This window comes from Mesoplodon densirostris, chromosome 5 (assembly GCF_025265405.1).
Source record: "Mesoplodon densirostris isolate mMesDen1 chromosome 5, mMesDen1 primary haplotype, whole genome shotgun sequence".
Taxonomy (NCBI): domain Eukaryota; kingdom Metazoa; phylum Chordata; class Mammalia; order Artiodactyla; family Ziphiidae; genus Mesoplodon; species Mesoplodon densirostris.
The window spans coordinates 46999930-47019200 of record NC_082665.1 but is presented as its reverse complement, the minus strand read 5'-3'; the positions used below and the strand labels follow the sequence as shown (position 1 = coordinate 47019200).

The 19271-nt window shown below is 40.3% G+C and overlaps 1 protein-coding gene across 1 annotated transcript in view; it reads left to right on the top strand.

The window, feature by feature from the left end:
• Nucleotides 1-852: 852 nt before the first annotated feature.
• Nucleotides 853-19271, top strand: part of DCBLD2 (discoidin, CUB and LCCL domain containing 2) — a 96668-nt gene continuing 78249 nt past the window's right edge. Inside the window, exon 1 of the mRNA XM_060098654.1 lies at nucleotides 853-1428. Coding sequence (XP_059954637.1) covers nucleotides 1209-1428 — 220 coding nt within the window. The 5' untranslated portion in view covers nucleotides 853-1208. The remainder of the gene's footprint in view (nucleotides 1429-19271) is intronic.

Below are 19271 nucleotides of genomic sequence, written 5' to 3'. Positions count from 1 at the left end.
TTAGTATTTATTTTATTCTGACTTTCATGATGTATTTCCATCTCTGTCCCAATACAAGATCCTGGAAGACTTCTGTATTATGACTGCAAATCCCACAACTCTTAGCAAAGGGTTTGCAGGTAGACAGCAGGTGTTCAACAAGTCTTGGTAGAATGGCTCAATGCATGTTAGGATGTTAGGTTTAAATTGCTTTAGGGGCAAGTATCTTGTTATATACTTTTTTGTCCCCCCCCATAGTAAATATAGTAAAAGGCATAGGAAGCAGGAAATACATATAGTTTTTAAATTGAACACTGTATCTGGAGTTGCTGCAACAACTGGCTGTAGTTTTAATTAAAAAAAAAAAAAAACACGCTCTGCTATTGAAAAAAAAAAAAAGTCCCTTAGACTCAGCTCCCAGCTGAAACCAGCCAGGATCCCGGTTTCCCACCCCTTCCAGTGGTCTGATGTGCGGCGGGGGAGGAGCAATGAGCAAGCTGGGCCCGAGGAGCAGGGAAGAGCGAGCTGGGGGAAGTCCCGGAAGTCATTGACCAGAGCAAGCAGCCGCCTCAGCCGGATCAGCTTGGGCTGTGGTCCCAACAATAACAGGAGCGCGGGCCGGGCGAGGGCTGCCGGGGGCCCGAGTTTGGGGGCGGAACCCGGATTGGGAGGGCGGGTGGGACGCTTCCCAAGGCCGCAGGGATTGGAGGAGAGAGATGAGGGGCGGTGGAGCTCGAGGAGTGGGCCGCGGAGCTAACGGGTCGACCGAGGAGAGAGCGTGTTGATTGGGTGACGCAGAGGGAGACGGACCAGAGCCGACCGCGGATTGGCCGTGGTGGGCTGTGAAGGCGTGGCCAGCGCGCGCGAGAGGGAGCGCGAGGGAGCTGGCGACCGCCCTGCCAGCTAGCCGGAGTCCGGGGCGAGCGCGGCGGGCAGGGGTCGGGTTGAGGAACGCGGCGTGGGAGGCGCGTCCCCCAGCTGCCCTCCGCGGCTCGAGCACCCCACTTCCTTCCCTCCCCTCCCTTGCGCTCCGGCCTGGGGTCTCCGGACGGGGAGCGGAGGGGAGGGACGAAGGAGGAGGAGGTTTCGCGGAGTGAGGGGCGGAGGGGGTCCCGGAGCTGGGCGAAGCGCGCGCTGCCTCTCACTCTCCTGCCGCTGCCTTTGCCTCCTCGCCCGGTGCCGCGGCCCCGGGGCGCCCGCACTATGCAGGCGGACTGCCGGCCGCCGCGATGGCGAGCCGGGCGGTGGTGAGAGTCGGGCACAGCCCTCATCGTTTTCTAGTCCGGGCCGCGGCCGCCGCCCCCGCCCGGGCCGCGATCCCCCTCTCCCGCTCCTACCCCCTCCCTCCCCGCTCCAACTCCTCCTCCCCCTCCTCCTTCCCCATGCCTCTGTTCCTCCTCCTCTTACTTATCTTGCTCGTGCTGCTCGAGGACGCCGGAGCCCAGCAAGGTGAGTGGTTCCCGAGGAGTGCGCGGTGGCGCGGAGCCCCGGGGGTGGGGCGGTGGGGGCGCCGAGGGAGCCTCCTGGGCGCCGGGTGTCCGGGCCGTTAATGAATCTGCAGACGCGCGGGGTAGGTGCGGTACGCTTCGGTGCGGGGCCACATCTGGCCCCTCACTTGCTGGGTTGAGTTGCTGAGATGGGCTGTCTGTTGTCCCCCAAGTTGGTGCGGCTTTACTTTTGGGGAATCCCATTCATTTTTCTGAGAAGAGGGAATTGAGACCTTGCTATGAAGGCCTCCTTTTGGGTATTGGATTCTTCTACTGGGGGAAGTCTTGGAGAGGAAAATAAGTTTTGGAGATGCGACCCCTAATGTTAAGCTAAATGGATGGATGGATAGAGTAGAAATGCAAGGTAATTAAATAGCACTTAAATCCATTGAAGGCAAGTGATGATAATTATTGTCTTTTGTCAAGGCAAGTGACGATAATTATCATCTTTTGTCAATGTGCTCAGCTTCAAAATCGAATGAAGTTTATTCTGGTTATCTTTGAGTGTTGGATTTAGAACATGCTCTTTGCAATCCCTGCCTATTCAGGATGGTGGTCTAGATTGCCTGGGTCAGACACTGGGTCTGGGACCCAAGGCAGCGTACTCTTGCCCAAATGGAGCGTTCCGTGTTAAAAGGGCAAGCCCTTACAGAAAGTGACAAAACTTTTTTCCGTCAACAATCCTTGCAAAAAAACTTTACCGAATAACCATAATAGAAGGAGAATGCCAGGCTGATTTCCTCCCCTTTTTAAGTATTTTTGTCAGCAGCGAAAAACAATTTTTGAAACAGTTTGGCATCAATTATTGAACACGTTTTTCCATTGCATTTCACTGCATTTTATTGCAGTGAGAGGGATAAGGATTGGATTGTTACTTATCGCTGGGAAGGGTTTTGGTTTTTGGGTTTGGGGTTTTGGTTGATCTCCACATTTAAGTCCAGCTTAATGGTGCTCTCATATGGTTTTCAGTAAAGTATGGAATCATGGCCATAAGCCTGTCATTGTGAAGACGCTGAAACTTTGACAGGCATGTGGAAATAAAATGTAAATGAGAAAAATGTATTTGGTAAACTGGCCTCTTTCAGATCTAGGCAGCATTCAGGTTTCAGTTAGATCATCTCCTTAAACGAATTCTTGAACATCAGCACTTAATAAATTAGTGTGAAATCCTTTCCTCCATTTAAGTTTTAGAACCTGTGCTTCTGTTTTTCTCCTAGTAGAAAGAAAAAGCAAAAACAGGCTTATATATGGCTAACACTGGTTGATTGGGTCTTACTTTGTGGCAGACACAGCCCTAAGTGATTTACGTCTATTAACTCACTTAATCCTCACCACAGCCATCTGAGATAAGTATTGTTATTCCAGTTCAAATATAAGGAAACTAAGACACACGAAAAATAAGGTACCTTGATACAGAACTCTAATTACATAACCAGAATATTCTGACCATTTTGCTTATTTCAAGATCTGAAAGTGTTTATATCAGGTTTAAAAAAAAATCTTTGAACAGTATAGAACCAGTTGTACGTCTCCCCTCCAAATGAGATAATTGCCTTGCTTTTAGAATTTCTTAAACCTGGTCTAATTAAACATGCAACATTACCTTATTTTTTTAAGTTTAATTTCAGTTTTTACCAAAGCGTTTTAACATGGTTCTCTTTCACAGTGTCATGTTATATAAACATCAATGTAGATGAACACAAATAGAAATGATGCTGGTAATTTAAAAGACCTGATTTCTAGTCTTCCTGTTTATTGGGTAAATTTTTAAAAATCATTTAATTTCTTTGTACCTCAGTTTTCAACATCAGTGATAGGAGAATACATACCTATTTCCTAGCTTGATGAAAATGAAATGCTAGTACACAGGAGTTTTGAAAAGGGTAAAGTACAAATAGCTATAACTGATTATCATTGTTAACCTTTTTTTTTTTTTTTTTTTTTTAATTTTTGGCTGCGTTGGGTCTTCGTTGCTGCGCGCGGGCTTTCTCTAGTTGCGGCGAGCGGAGACTACTCTTCGTTGCGGTACGCAGGCTTCTCATTGCGGTGGCTTTTCTTGTTGTGGAGCACGGGCTCTAGGTGCGCGGGCTTCAGTAGTTGTGACACGTAGGCTCAGTAGTTGTGGCTCGTGGGCTCTTCAGTGCAGGCTCAGTAGTTGTGGTGCACGGGCTTAGTTGCTCCGCGGCATGTCAGATCTTCCCGGACCAGGGCTTGAACCCGTGTCCCCTGCATTGGCAGGCGAATTCTTAACCACTGCACCACCGAGGAAAACCCTATCATTGTTAATCTTGAGCTTACTAAATTGATAAAGTAAGGGCCATTTAGGTATACATTGCCTGAAAACTCAGGAATTGTATGGGATTTGAATTCCCTAATTTTTAAAAATTATATTTCTTACCCAAAGAACTGTGATGCGGTCTGTGGTGGAACTGCAGTCAGTGTTACTGGTCTAACAGATGTGCTTTAGGGTCCACTGGGATTCTTCACATAACCTAAAAAGAAGTCTAATTTCAAAATGAGAAGCAGTGCTTTAAAAAGCCTATAGAATTTTTAATAATGGGAATGTCTACAATATTGTAATGTTAAGTTACAAGCTGGAGTTTTTACTCTCCTTTATAAGAAGTCTTGGTAAGAAGTCTGGAAGGAAATAATTTAAAAAAAAGATAACAGTTGTCTCTTGATAGTAGAGTTGTAGATCATTTTTTATGCTTTTCTAAATGTTCTGCAATTTACATATAGTCACAATAAAAAATAAGCTGTGAAAGAATGTTTTGTGATATATAGATTTCTTTTTTCCCTTAGCCAGCCTAGGTAGAAATGCATTGAATGTGTATGCTGTGGTGGAACTGTGCTTCAGGATTTTTTTTTAATCTTCCACACATCATTTTGAAGTAACAGAAGATACTACTCATTCCAATTAATGCCATACATACATAGCTATTCCTCAGCAGATTTTCTGCTGACCAAGTGTTTTTTTCTTTTTATTTGGCCCAGAATAAAATTTATCATTGGTCTGAAAACTTGTCAACCTTTCACAACAGAGATGTATTTTAACCAACCTTATTTCATTAATATATGTATAAATTCTGTTTATTCACATCTGTCTAACTATGATGGTGTTTTAGGCATGGCTTATATTTGTGTATTTTGAGTTCTAAGTTTGATATTAAACTTACCTTCAAAGTCTTTTTCTTTTTTTATTGAAAGCATTTTTTCCGGTAGAATGTATGTCTTTCTAAAAAACTTAAATTTGTGGAACTTATGCTGATTGCCTATTTGTTACCGTAATAAATTAAGTTAATAAGAAGTTGGGGATCTCCTGTGAATGAATTTAAGTCTCTGGTTTACATTATGACTGTAGGAATTTGTGTCACCTCGTCTTAGGAGTTCAGCTTCCTCATTTGTGTCATGGAGGGTTTGCCTACCTTCTGGGTTAGAGTATTATTTGAATGTGGTAAAATATCAGAGGGATTAATTTTAAAAATCCATTGAGACTGACTTTATGCCTATTAACATGAAATGTTTGTGAAGGTAGTGATTTTTGTTGGCTAATTTATCTATCAAACAAATCAGTTTCTTTCTTAAAAAGAATCATTCAGTTTCACAATGATATTTGAACTAATGTGTGAAAAAAGTATACAGTCTGTCAAGTAGTGCCTTTATTTGCTTGTGATGTGGGGAAATAGTTTTTGAACACTATTTGTGAATTGTCAGAAATGAAGAACATGTCCCTCTGCAAAGAACATTTGTGATTATTAGTAATATTGACATTGTTAATTTAGAATTTTCCGTTATCTTTTTTTCGGTCTGATAAAACATTAGGGCACTTATATGTACTTACTGTTCAGAGGCAAAAATCAGAGCATCCTTTTTCTGCTATATTTCTGATTAATTTTACATAGTGAAAGTTAGAAATATAGCACGTATTCCATATGTGTTAATGATCAGATTTTAAATCCACATTTTAAAAACTTGTAAATGAAAAATTAATTGTAAAATTACATGTTAATGATTTTTAGGTAGATTTCCCAATGTTATCAGCAGAGAGAAAACTTTATTTCCCTCTGGAAATAGTTAATAATTCTATTTGAACATCTAAGCTTCATTCTAGAAGACCAACATTAAAAAAAAAAAACTTAGAATAGTGAAATGGGTATGAGTTAAAGTACCAGTACTAGAATTAAAACACAAATGAATTAATTAATTTCCAAAAAGAAAGAATCAGATAGTATGATGAGGAAAGGCTAGTTACATAGAGTTAGATTTTAAATTTAGGACTATACTTTACAAAATGAACCTGGGGTGTGAAAGCTCAGGTGGTAATACTGGGTATTAATTGAATGCATTCAAATAGTTTCCACTTCCACTTCTTGACTACTTGGAAGGATGTGGAATGATGACATAAAATTATAAGGATCAGGAAAAGCTTTGTAGAGATAGTGATATTTGCTAAATGTAAACAGTGATATTTGCTAAATGTGATTGTTGAAATATGAAGTGAGACAGCTTGGCAGTTTTTCTTGTGTTGCTCATGGATTCAGTTTACTTTATAACAACCTTATGGCCTTAGCACTTTATTTATTTTAAAAATATTGTACAGATAACAATTATATAACAATTACTCAAAACCAAAAACTTAACTAATAGTTATCCACAGTCCTACCCCCTTATCTATCCATTTATAATTTTTATCTTCCTTTCTAGTCCATATTCACATACCTACATAATCTTATGTGGCTGTAATTTTAATAGTGTGGTGTTAAGTTCTGTAGACATATCATGTTAAAATTAATTTGTAGGCTGATTTAGCACACAGAAGCATACTTTGAAAATACAGCAAGACAAAAATTTCAAAATCTAAAAATTTTTCACAGGACATTCATTATTTGTGAAGTAATTATTATATTGTTTAGAACTGCTATTACATTATTTTCTTTATTTGATTAAATTCTTCATTCAGGATAGGATCTTTGAGAAAGTATGTCAGTTCAAAGTATTAGTTTAGAAACACATAATGCTAATTTTCCAGGTCCTTATGTGGATTAAATCAGTATACTGTCATGAGGACAAAAAATACAGATACTCAAATAAACTAGAATTTAAAGAATGCCAGTGTCCACTGAAGCAGATGGTGTAACAGGGTGATCTGAAAAGGTTGCCAGAACATCACCTACTAGATCCACCTGGACTCTAAAGGATATGTAGTTGAAAGAAGAACTTTGGTTAGCTGCTTGAATCATGGGGAAGACCACAAGATGCAAGCTCCCTCAACTGCTTTCTAAGGAGAGTAGGCCAGGAGTTCCTTTCTTTTGTGGAGTACAGTGCATGTGAGTTTGCAGTTTAAGTGTGCAAACTTAATTGCTTGGGATAAGAGAGAAAATGCTGATACTCTTTATCATTCTCTCATTAAAAACTCTCAGCATGGAAGAGTACCAACTATAAGCTCCCAGGGATGTGTGCACATAGGTCAATAGAGTCCTGAGACAGTTATGATAGAGTAAAATATTGTTACTGTCTTCAGAGATCCTACAGGCTAGTTGGGGAAATAATTATCTTCAAGTTGGAGTATATGGATAAATAACCAAGGGAAGTTGCACAGTGAGTTTGAAAGGGAGGGAGAGCTCACAATGCCTGGGAAGTAGGAAAAACCTTGCTGATAAAATGATTTTAAGCAGGTAAGCTTTTAGGATTGGTAGGTTTCTAGTTCACAGGGATGGCAGACATTTCAGGAGTTAAGATCACAGCATCAGAACAGCAGGGAGTCAGGAAAGCATGTGAGTGTCAAAGCCATCCTTGCTGCAATGAGTAGCATGCCTCAGCCCCTGGTCCTGGCCCATTGCTTCCTCCTTGAGCCCCATACCCTGCACACTTGCCCCATATTTGGGCAAATATGGTTGCTTTCTGAGGGCCATGGTTCTGTGCACTGGGGTACTGCCTCTTGGAGCTATGTTAATACTTCCATAGTGTGGCCAGCAGACCTTTTATAAGATACAATCCAAACTCCTTTGCATATTATATATGTAATTTTTCCAAAGTCTGGCCCCTCCCTTTCTCTCTGACTTAATCTCATGCCAGCATCCCTCACCCTTTGTATACAGTTCAGGTATAAGACTGAGATTTTTATTCCTCTAATATATAATTTCATCCTGTTTTGCCTTGTTCCTGATACTGACCTCTTTACATGTGTCATTTTCTCCACTTGAAGAGAAAGAGCCCCTTTCCTTGTGTGCTTGGTAACCTCCTTATCATCCTTCAAAACCCTTCTTGGGTATCATGCCCTCTGGGAAGAGTTCTCTGTCACCACACACACTCATCTCCAATAGTAATTTCCTGTTTTTTCTGTTCAGTCATTAATCACAATGTATATTAAATATTTGTTTCTGGCAGAGAGTTTTATTCATTTTCTTATTTCTAATACTTATGATGTCCATCATTCAAAAATATGAATTTAGGGGAAATCCCTGGTGGTCCAGTGATTAGAACCTGACACTTTCACTACTGAGGGCCCGGGTTCAGTCCCTGGTCGGGAACTAACACCTCACAAGCTATTCGGCGGTGCAAAAAAAAAAAAAAAGAATTTAGACTCATTTCTGCAGTGAATCTGCCGCCCCAAGCACGTTATTTGGTGTTAGTCTCTGGGCACCTGCATGCCCTTCACACTGTTGTCCTTTGTCTGATTCCGTCAGTTAGCCGTCAGAGCCTGGGCTTCTCAGTTCCATGAAAATAGAACCCTTTCTTGAACCTTAACCTACGTGCACAGGGCCTAACATTCTGCCCAGTGTTTTCCCAGCCTCCCTCTTCCCAGGAGCTAGACCCCTTTGCTTTTGTAATGAGAGGAGTCCTCCTTCAACTGGGACTCTGAACAGAGCCATGGTTTCTACTTAGAAAACACTGCTGTGCTCCCCTGTCAAATAGGTGGTCTTTAAGGGCTGTGCTAGCCTAAATCAGTGTCAGCAAGTGGGGTGCACTCCTTTGCCCTCTCTTTCAGATTCTGACTTGAATAGCCACCTCCAGCCTTATAAAAGTCCCCCTAGTTTTGGTTCTAGTAGTTGCCTGCCTCCTTTTTCTTTGCCAGCTGAAATTCCTGGATAACACTCAGGTAGCTACAATAATTTCGTGTCAGGAAAGTAATGAGAAGCAGGCTGAAAAGGTCACTGGGGACAAGATTGTGGAGAACTTTCCTTGTGGGGCAGACTGAAGAGTTTGTACCTGTGATGTTAGCAATGATATCATCCTTAGGTACCTCTGCTTCTACCCAGTCCATCTCTAGGTTCACTTGTCTCAGCCCAGGTCAGTCATCTCATTGATGCTTTTCCCCTTGTCCTTGACAGATCCCAAACCTGGCCCATGTGCCAGTCCCCACTGTCCTCTTTCTCTGGTTCTGGACAGCTCAAGGTTGCAGGAGAAGGGCATGTGGCCTTTGTGACTAGATCTGTCTCAATGAGGATGACTAATCAAACCTCATATGGGGATTTCTGCTCAGCTGCAGCATCATGACTGTCCCACTCCGCATCCCTGCACAGTAAAACTTTGCCTCCTGCCTTGCCTTTTCTTCTTCCTGAAATCATCTCTTACACCTTATCCAAAACACTGCTTCATCAGGGAATATAAGTTGTGTTTTAGTATAATTTAAACTGTGGTGCTTCTTACCTTGTACCTGGAAACATGCTCAGGATGCCAGTGGCTTGTATATATATCTGTCAACTGGTTGCTTTCCAGGTACCTTATATCTCTGCTTTTTTCAGTGACCAACTTTCTGACAAGTAGACTGCATCTGTGCTGTACATTTTCTTAGTGTCTGGCACACAAAAGATATTTGTTAAATGACGATTCCCTTGCAGTCTAGCTTCTGCTCTTATGAAACTGTCAGTTAAACTGTGAGATTTTTTTTTTCTTTTAAACCTGAGAGTTTTCTTTGTCTTCACTACTTTTTACGTGGGTGGACTTTGAAAGTATGGAGATATTGGAGTCAGACATACTTGGATTTAAATACTAGGCATGTCACTCTCAATGTTTTGAGATGTATAACTCACCTCTCTAGAATGTATGAGGGCTGCGATCAAATCTGTCGGGTAGTTGATAAATTTTGGTTCAATGAGTGAAACAACGTGTGAATGAAAAGTTTGTTTCTCTTTCCCTAGTCTACAGTTAACATTTCCATGTTCAAGTGTTTGCTTTCCACTGAGATCCAGTGCTGCTCCATCCTTCTGCCCCTTCTCCCCTTCCCACTTACTGTGTAGGAAAGTTCACCCCAGCTTAGTGAGAGGGGTCAGACCGCGCAGTGGAGGAGTGTGACAGCAGGGTGTGATTGTTCACATGCGTCCTTACCTGGCCTCCAACCCACCCAGACCGTAATACTGGTTTTGCCCTTTTGACCTCTCCTTTCTCTCTCCAACTTCCTACCTGTTGATAGATTTTAGTTTTCTTTGCTCTCCACCCTCAGATCGTTTTCAGGTTCATGGTTTATCCCTTTCTTCTTGGCCTGCCCTGTTTCTGGTTACTCTTTTTGTCCTAGATGCTAACTTTATAGGTCTGGATATGAGACAGACATTCTGTTGCATGGGTGGAGGAAGAGTCTTTTGGTTAGTGAGGTTATAGGGAACAGAAAATTAAATCTGCTTAAAGTAGAAGGGAAAAGTATTGGGACCATTCTGAGGTAACTTGTGGAATCTTCCTAAGAACTGAGCCAACCTAAGCCCAAGGAAAAGCAGAGCTGCAGCTGGACCTCAGACACCAAGGACTCAGCTTAATTCTGTCTTGTTACAGTCTCACTTTCTCTGCATGGAACAAATCATGGCTGCTGTCAATCCTCAAGGCTTGTAGCTTCAACACTGGAGAGATTCTGGGGTTTCCCTAACATACAAGGTCCAGAAATGAGAGGTCAGGGTAAGTTGGCCTCACGTTGGCCCAGTGTGAGTCAGTACCCACCCTTGAACCAGTCAACTAACCAGGGGGCATGAGGTCATATGAAAACTGTTGCAAACTGCAGAGTAGTTCCCAGAAGGAAAGGGGGGTACTAGATACATAGAGGCATCATCTTCAAAGAGAGTGTTCACATTTATAGAATCCAGTGCTTTTTAGATAAGTTATTACCAAACCCTCACAATTACCTTGGGAGATGGGTGGTATTATTCCCATGTATAGTTGAGGATATAGAGGGTAAGTGCCAGGATCATCTCAAAAGTTGGCATAGCTAGAATTTAAATCGGAAAGTCTGTCTGATTCCCAAGCCTATGTACTTTTCTACTGTTATCACTTACCTACCAAGTGCCTACCACTGGCTTGTTTGGGTTTATTAGTTTCTAAATTCAGCAGCATGTGTTAAGAGGCTGGTATGCCCTATTTCTCTGTCTACGGCTACCAAGGCGAACAGAATGCATTGCCTGTCTGTGACAGAGCTTTACAGCTGGTGTGGCAAACCGACATAAGTATGCATAATTAAGCATATTCAGTACAGTAAAGAGACTTTGATGATGGAAAGGGAGAGAAAGACCAGGGCTTTCAGAAAGGTTTCCCAAAAGAGACAACGTTGAGTAGGTATTTGCCAGGTGGATATGAGGAGGAAGAACCTTATTCTTGGCAGAGCAGAGTCGCACGTGCAGCGGCGGAGGAGAGAGAGCGTGGAGCATAGAGGGAGTCACCCCCAGTTCCAGAGCTGGAGCAGAGAGGTTGTGGGAAGAGTCCACAGAGATGAGACGGGAAGGGGAGTCCGGCAGCAGATTATTATGGACTTTGTATCCTTGCTGAAGCGTTTGAGGTTTTATTGTATCACCGGTGAAGAACAGTTGAAGGATTTTTAAATAAGGGACCTACGTGACCCAATTGGTGTCTAAGAAACTGGCAGGAGTGTGGGCAGTGGATTAGAGCAAAGAAAGGAAGTGGGGAAACCTGTCAGAGAACCATTACAAGGGCCTGCACTCCTTAAGAGGGACGAAATTTAGAGATATTAAGGAAACAAAGTATAAAACTTAATGACCAGTTAAATTTGAGAGAGCAAAGGTCATTTAAAAATGCTGGGTTTTTTTCTTTCTGGAATCCTCTTCTCCCTGCTTTCCACCTCCCTCTTCCACCAGTATTCCTGCCTAGTTAACTGTTATTTATCCTACACACGCACACACATGCACGCATGCGCGCACACACACACACCCTATCATATCCATTACTTCCCTGCAACACTCATCGTCCCTGAAATTATTTACTACATCTGTCGTACTATTCTGTAAACTCTGTAAGGACAGGGGCCTTGTCTGTCATTTCTCTTGTTCCTAGCACCTGGTTCAATGCTTGGCACATGGAGGATGTTCCCTGAGTGCTTGGGACACGTTGAGTTTGAAGTGCTGTGGAATTTCTGAGCAGAGGAGCTCCGTACAGAAGTAGACAGGTTTGAAGGTTAGGGGAAAGGCTGGAGACTACGGAGCATTCTCCCTTTCGGTGGTAGCTGAGGTTGTAGGGTAGGGAGATGGCCCGGGCAGCACAGAGGGCGGGGAAGGAGCTCTGGAGAACAGCAGCATCAGCAATCAGTAGTTGGAAGATACGTCAGCTAAGGTGCTGGAGAAGTTGCAATTAGAGTCAAAAGAAGAACTAAGATGGGGAAGGAGAGTTTTAAAAAGGAGGGAGGAAAGATAAGGAAGGCAGGAAGATGGGAGGGAAGGAAGGGACAGAGATGCCACATGCTGTAGAAAGGTCACAAATGATAAAGATGGGAAAGTATTGACTTTTGGCAGCTCAGAAACAGACCGCTTTAGTGAAGAGTACATTGGAGAGGTAGGTCTGCCTTTCCTGGGGCCGCCGTAACAGATTGCCACAAATTTAGATGGCTTCAGACAACAGAAATGTATTGTCTTATAGTTCTGCAGGCTAAAATTCTGAAAGTAGGGTATTGGCGGGGCAATGCACTCTCTCTGAAGGCTCTAGACCAGGGTCCTTCCTTACCCCTTCCTAGCTTCTGACAATTGCAGTCTTTGGGATCCCTTTGCATCATTCCAGTCTCTGCCTCTGTAGTTATGTGGTATTTTCCCTGTGTCTGTCTCCGTGTCTAGATTTTCCTCTTTTTATAAGGACAGCAGACATTGGATTAGGGTCTGTCCTAATCCAGTATGGCCTCATTTTAAATTGATCACATCTGCTAAGACCCTGTTTTCCAAATAAGGTTACATTCACAGGTACCAGCAATTAGGAACATATAATTTGGTTGTTGGGATGGAGATGGGCGGGGGGAGAGTACAATCCAACCACAACCGTTTGGAAGCTGAATTGCAGTATTTTGAGCCTAGAACGGGAAGCAAAGAAGTAAGACATCGAATGTAGAGAACTGAAAAAAATCTCTCTGTAAAAGAAGAAAAAAGTGAGGAAGAAAGTGGTAGATGTTGGGGAACACTGGCTGGAGAAAGATTTTTTTGTGTGTGTGTTTTTTTTGGTTGTTGTTGCTCTTAGTGTTTTGAAAGTTGTTAAAGTGCGGATCCTTCCTAGGCTCCACTGCAGAGCTACTTTTCAGTGTATAATTTGCAAAAAAAGGCAAAATTATACCTGTCATGCAAATATAAAATTAACACATGTCAAAGATTTTATTCAACTCATTAATTAATGAAGGAACCAGTAAGAAGTTGAAACATGTCCAAAGAATATTTGAAAAACTAGGTGTTTAGAGAGGTAGCTTTAGGCTGTGATTGCTAGATTGAATGGCTAAAACTGTTTAATGGCCAATAGGGCCATAAACTCTAACATGTGGGGTTATTTTTTTCAACTATACAGAAATTATATGCATCTCTACAAGACAACAGTCTACAAGTTTATGGGTAGCCAAGACTGGGACCTTTAATCAAGGATAAACAACAAATTCAATTAAGTATTTTGCCCTATAATCCTTGGGCAGCTTTTGGCCTCTATGACATTTAAAGGATCTGCTGCTCACCTTTATTTTTTTAACCTATTTCCAAGTTTCAGGTAATGTTTCTGACATATTTATTAGAATCTATGGAGACAGAGATGGAGCCTGAGAACCTTTACATTAAATAGCCCTTAGGTGGTTCTAATGTTGACTAGATTTAGAGAACCACTGAGTAAGAGAATACCAAGTGGCTTTCAGTGCCCATCTGAGATCAGAACCTATTACTCTAATGACAACTATTCCCTGGATTGTGTGATTTTTTTTCCCAGTAGTGCTTAGCTCCTGGGCAAAGAGAGATCATATGATCCAGGGTGGAGGGCTTGCCGGGCAGATCCTCAAGAAGGACATAGTGGCAAGAAAGTGAAGGTACCAGGAATAGTGTAGTTCACACACTGGACATGAGGTCTAGGCTGGGTAGGGAAAGAAATGAGGCTAGGGCAAGTAGTAGATGGGGAGGAAAGAGAGAAGTTCACAGAAAGTGTGCAGTGGGTGTAAGAGAGCACAGGGGTCAGGAGACTGACCGAAAGAGTGAGATATTAAAGTTGTTGAGATTTCACAGGTGGGAGTAATCTCCGATAATGGCAAAAACAGTCTAGGTTGTGGTTTCATGAGTTACTGAAGTGAAGTAGAGGTCATTGGGGAGAAGATTAGTGAGAATTACTTTCTCATGATTTACACTTTTCACAGGACACTGTACTTGAAGCTTTAAAGCTGATATAAATCTTCTAAAGTAATGAGCCATTGTTCTGATACCTTAGCTAGGTTGTGGCCAAACGCACCGGACCTACATGTGATGAGCAAAAGCCTTTCTGGTCTTTTATGACCATAATTACCCTGACCATAATTACCCTCAAACGTTTATTGAGCACATTAGTATGGGTTAGGCCCTCGATAGTAGGTGTTTTCTTACAGTATCTCTTTAAATTCTTACCCTCTGTGGTTTGAGATGTTAGTATACCCATTTTACAAAACTCAGCTTTAGCATCAGTAAACAACCTTCTCAAGGTCACAGTGAGTGGTAGGTAGGGCATTTAAATTCATCACGTGACTCCAGAACCAATTTGCTTAACCATTATGTACTACATAGAGTGTGTGCTTGGTGGGGATTGAAGAGGATTTATACATCTCACATTCCTTCATGTGGTTCAGTTTTGTAAATTATCACACATGCAGAGATGAGTGTGGGCTTAAAAAAGCTTGAGCTGAGAGCTGTTTCTTTTCCTTTAAATTGCCACAGTAACCCTCTTTAGGCTCTCAGTGTATATCCATCTTGGGCAGTATTAAAAAAAATGAGTAAATTAAAATAGGACCTTGAATTATCTTTTCGAGATTGTTGTGATGCAACTTTAAAATCTTAAAGTAACAGGACTGGTATAGTACGCAGTGCTAAATAATAGATTAAAAATCTTCATTGTAGTCAAATGAAATAGGATATCCTTGTTAACGCTTGCAAGTTATTCTTTTGAATACTTTTCTACTCTCTAAATGCCTTTTTTTTCCAGCTTATTATAAGATCTCACAGATGTGTTTCAAGATGTGACAGAATGACACTTATTTAGAGGAAGTATATAGTCAAACTCACCTGTTCACAGTGACGAAAATCCTTGAAAGCTTACTGGAAAAGTATAAACCTTTCCTAGTTTTTTTATTATTTTTTTTTATTAGTTTCTGCTTTATAACAAAGTGAATCAGTCATACATATACATCTGTTCCCACATCCCTTCCCTCCTATGTCTCCCTCCCTCCCACCCTCCCCATCCTCCTAGTTTCTAAGAATTGTAATGAAAGTTACATTGCTCTACATTTTTGGAATATTTGTGCAAGCTTCCTGCTTTTGTCTTCTTGTTAAAGAAAGTATTTTTAGAAGTCATACAGTGTTCATGTTAATAAAATTAAATAAGATAACTTATATTATTTTTAATAGCAATGTGACTAAAATATGGGGTTAGCTGGAGAGTCGCATAAAATCAGCATCATGAGCACATATTTATCCAAAAAACATACTTGGTTTGAAGTTTAGAAAGCAGCCTAAAATAAGCATGTGTTCTTTGTTATATTAATTCATTATTATTTAAATTAATGTTCCTTGTGTTTTCTCTAGGGAAAAGTAGTTTAAAAAAATTACTCAGCTATTTTCCTGGAACAGTATCAAAATTTGTATCTGGCTTAACACATCTGACCTGACAGTCTTCAGAGGAAGCGAACACATGTTCTATGAGTAATCCCCTAGATAAATCTGCAGCCAAACAACGGGACAGTGAGATCAAATTCCAGTGCTTTTTCTCCACTGAAATAAAATTAACATTCAAAAATTACATTTACAGGCTTCTACCCCTTATGGTCAGTTATAGTCTGGTGGAGAGCATCTGTGGGGGTGGGGCAGGAGGAGAAGAAGCAGCTGACAGTGATGGTGGTGATGATGGAGTTGGAGAAGGAGACAGAGTTGTCGATGTGGTCTTGTTGGTGAGAGTGAGTGCATGGATTGGTCCCACAATACCCATTTTGAAAATTATTTTTCCAGTAGTGGTTACACTCTCTTTGTCAATTCTGCCTTGTAAAAATGAGTAATAGTAGGTGGTATTAGCCTGGTCACAGATTATTATTCTTTCCAGTTACAAAGCTTAGCAGAAAATCTGGAGTCTCTTACTTCCTGACCCTATTACCATCCTTTTTCAAACCCCAATGTTAAATGAGGGCCCCTGACCAAGAAAAATACTTGAGGGCTGTAGACTAATAAGAAGGACCTTTTTTTTTTTCTTTAACTTAAAGAAAAATAAAGCATTCTGTTTACTTCTTTGAACTTGTGGGGAAAACTGTTCCCTGGGTTGTACCCTCAGCAAGTAGAACAGCATTACCCTTTGAGCCAAAGGAAAAAGAACTAACCCAGATCTTCTGTTGGAGATGTCCTAGCCTTTGCTCTACGTCAGCCCGTCTCAACCTCCACACTGTTTGACTTTTAGGATCCATCACCCTTTACTCTGGGGAGCTGTCGTGTGCATTGTAAGATACTTTAGCAGCATTCCTGGCCTCTACCCACTAGATGCCTGTGGTACCCCCCAACCCCAGAATTGTTCCAGTGTCCTCCACCCACATTTGAGAACCCCTGCTCTCAGTGTATTAGGTGATTTGTTGATAATATTTTCTAGATTTTAGTGTTACTTTTAAATATTTTGTCCTATTTTAAGTATTTTGGTGTAGAATAGGCTTCGCTTTTAAGAACTGTAAAAATAAACTGGAAGCACATGTTCTAATTTGGGGGTAAAAGTGAGGACAAGGTCTTTTTCTGATTTGAGAATTCAACATTGTCACCTTTGGATGCCTAGTACAGTGTTGTTCATTGCACAGGTGGGGACCCTTTAGTGGGTCAGGAAGATATATTTTAGACACTATTGAGTCAAGGTGTAAAATGCATTTCTTACTTTGGAATAACAGAGAAAAACATTTGAAAACTGCTGGCCTAGTGTCCCTTTCCAACTGTAATATTCGAAACATATACTTCATAGCAGTAGGTATTTGTCCAGGCCAGCTAAGCTATTTATCTAGTCAGGTTACACTTATCAAATAGTCTTGGAAATATGGAACATTCAAATTTGTGCATTGCAGTAGATTTGAGACTTTCTTTTAACTTTAGTTTCTGGTGCGTATCGTCTTGTTTGCGAGAGGAGGAAGCTCTGAACTCCATCACATATTTTAGAACATTCTTGGCACATTACTTGTGGACTGTTCATGCCCTCCCCCTACACAAGATGCTGAAAAAAGACAGCTCCATTTTAATTGTTTTCTTCATCACCATGCATGCAAAAGTCCAGTTTTTCATCAGTTAGTATTTATTTTGTTAACTTTTGTAGGAACTATGCTGTATGGAGGAAATGGCAGAAAACATTTTGTGCATTTATTGAGAATCGAACATAAATATGAGCATAAAGATATTTAAGAATTGCTCCTAACTCTCTGCTTGTAGTCTTTTTGTAAAATTCATTTTAACATGACAACTTTAAGTTAAATAATAGCCTGTGGGGAATACATTAAATGCGACAATCTGCAATTGCTAAGTCCTGACTTCAGCTGTTAATAGCAAAATTCTTGGCTTTCTGAAATCCATCAACACTTCTAATCACTTAAGAAGCTGCCTTAGTTTCATACTTACTAAAGAAAATACATTTATAGTTTGAGTTACTTCATTTATTCAGGGCTACTTTTTAAAGATTGAAACAATTCCAGAAAGCTCGTTTTCATCTTTTCAGTAGTAACAGAACATTTTTGACTAGTTTCATATTTTTAGAAGATCTGTCTTAGGATGGTTGTCTTTTTCTCTAAGGAAAAATGTTAATGATTATTCAAAAGTTTTTTATATTACAATTCATTTATTTTTACAAGGGAGGTTTTTATATCCTTATGTTTTTAATTTAGATAATATCCAATAGAGATATTCAAGGTATTTTCATGGTAATTTCCGGGGAGATTTGTGGTTATTTTTCTTCTCCTCTGAGTTGTATAACATTCTAAGTTTTATATTTGCAAAAGATCAGTGGCTATGTCACACAAAAACTCACAGGTTTATTTAATGGTGCCTTTATGTATTATGATGTTATTGAACTGCTATGCCTAGTTCTTGTGTGTGGAGTGAAGGCAAGTGTAGAAGATAGCTGAAGTTTAATGTTGGTTAAAAGCTAAGCTTTATGTGAGAGAGATTTGTTTAAGAATCCAGATTGCTGGTTGACCTGTGAAAGCAGACTAAGTAACAGTACTAGTGTGGATTTGGCAATAAAATTTCTTTATCAGCAAAAGGTATGAAGTATTGTCATCAGAATCTAGGTACAGAGTTGTTCCTTCCTTAAAGCTAGTTTTGAGACTAGTTTGAGATAACTTTTTCATAGGTTAATGTACAGTTTCCTTATTCATTCAATTAATAAACATTTATTTTGCAACTACTACTTGTAGATACTATATTCTTATTCATAGGCTTTTAAAGCGTTCATCTGTTCTAGTAAATGATATCAGCACTACATTGTTCTTAAAAATAAAAAATCAATATAAAATTCTGTTACACCCATCTGTATCCATATTGAGGTTAAAACTCAGAAGTGTCACTTCTAATATAGTTTTCTTTGTTTTAAGTTCTGAACTCTCCCAAAAGGTGATTATAAATAGCTCTTTTGAAAGAGAAAATGCTGTTATTTTGAAAGGATGTATTCAGTTTCCTATTAAAAAGACATTCATTTGAATCCCATCGTTAGGAACGCTAAGCGGTGCAATTGGAGCAGCAGCTAAAACTTGTTAATCAGTATTAACGCCTCCTTCCAGGCGCTCGGTAAAATAACAAATTTTGTGATAAAGGGAAGAATGCAGATATTTGATTTTTACAAACAGTGTGTTAACTGTTTCCATATTCAGTTGCTGAAGAAATTTCTGGAGCAAATAATGCTGCTACCAAGATATGAAGGTCATTTTACTAATCTTTAATAAGTCTAATAAACTGGTTTTTTGTCATCATTCTATAGGGGAAAATGAGGCTTTTGGGGAGGGACTACTGAAAAGTCAAATTTCAGTAGCACATAAAATTAAACTATGAAATATTGCTTTAATGCCTTCAAGAAGGAATACCTTGCATCGTGTAATATGGTCAGAAATCTGCATAATCTTTAGTATAGTTTAAGTGTTTTTAGAAATCATTTGACTTCTCACAGGGATTTTTGAAGGGGTTTGTGCTATTTGTAACTAAATAGATGAAGCTGATCATATACATTTATTTTTATAGTTGACGTTTATTTTGAGCAATTACTATGAATTGATACTCTTTTAAAGACTGGATTTATTATGACATATATATATATAATTATTGCTAAGTTATGTTTACTTCTATTTATTTTGATTGGAAAGGTCTTTGAACTCATAAATTATAACGGTAATCATTGATT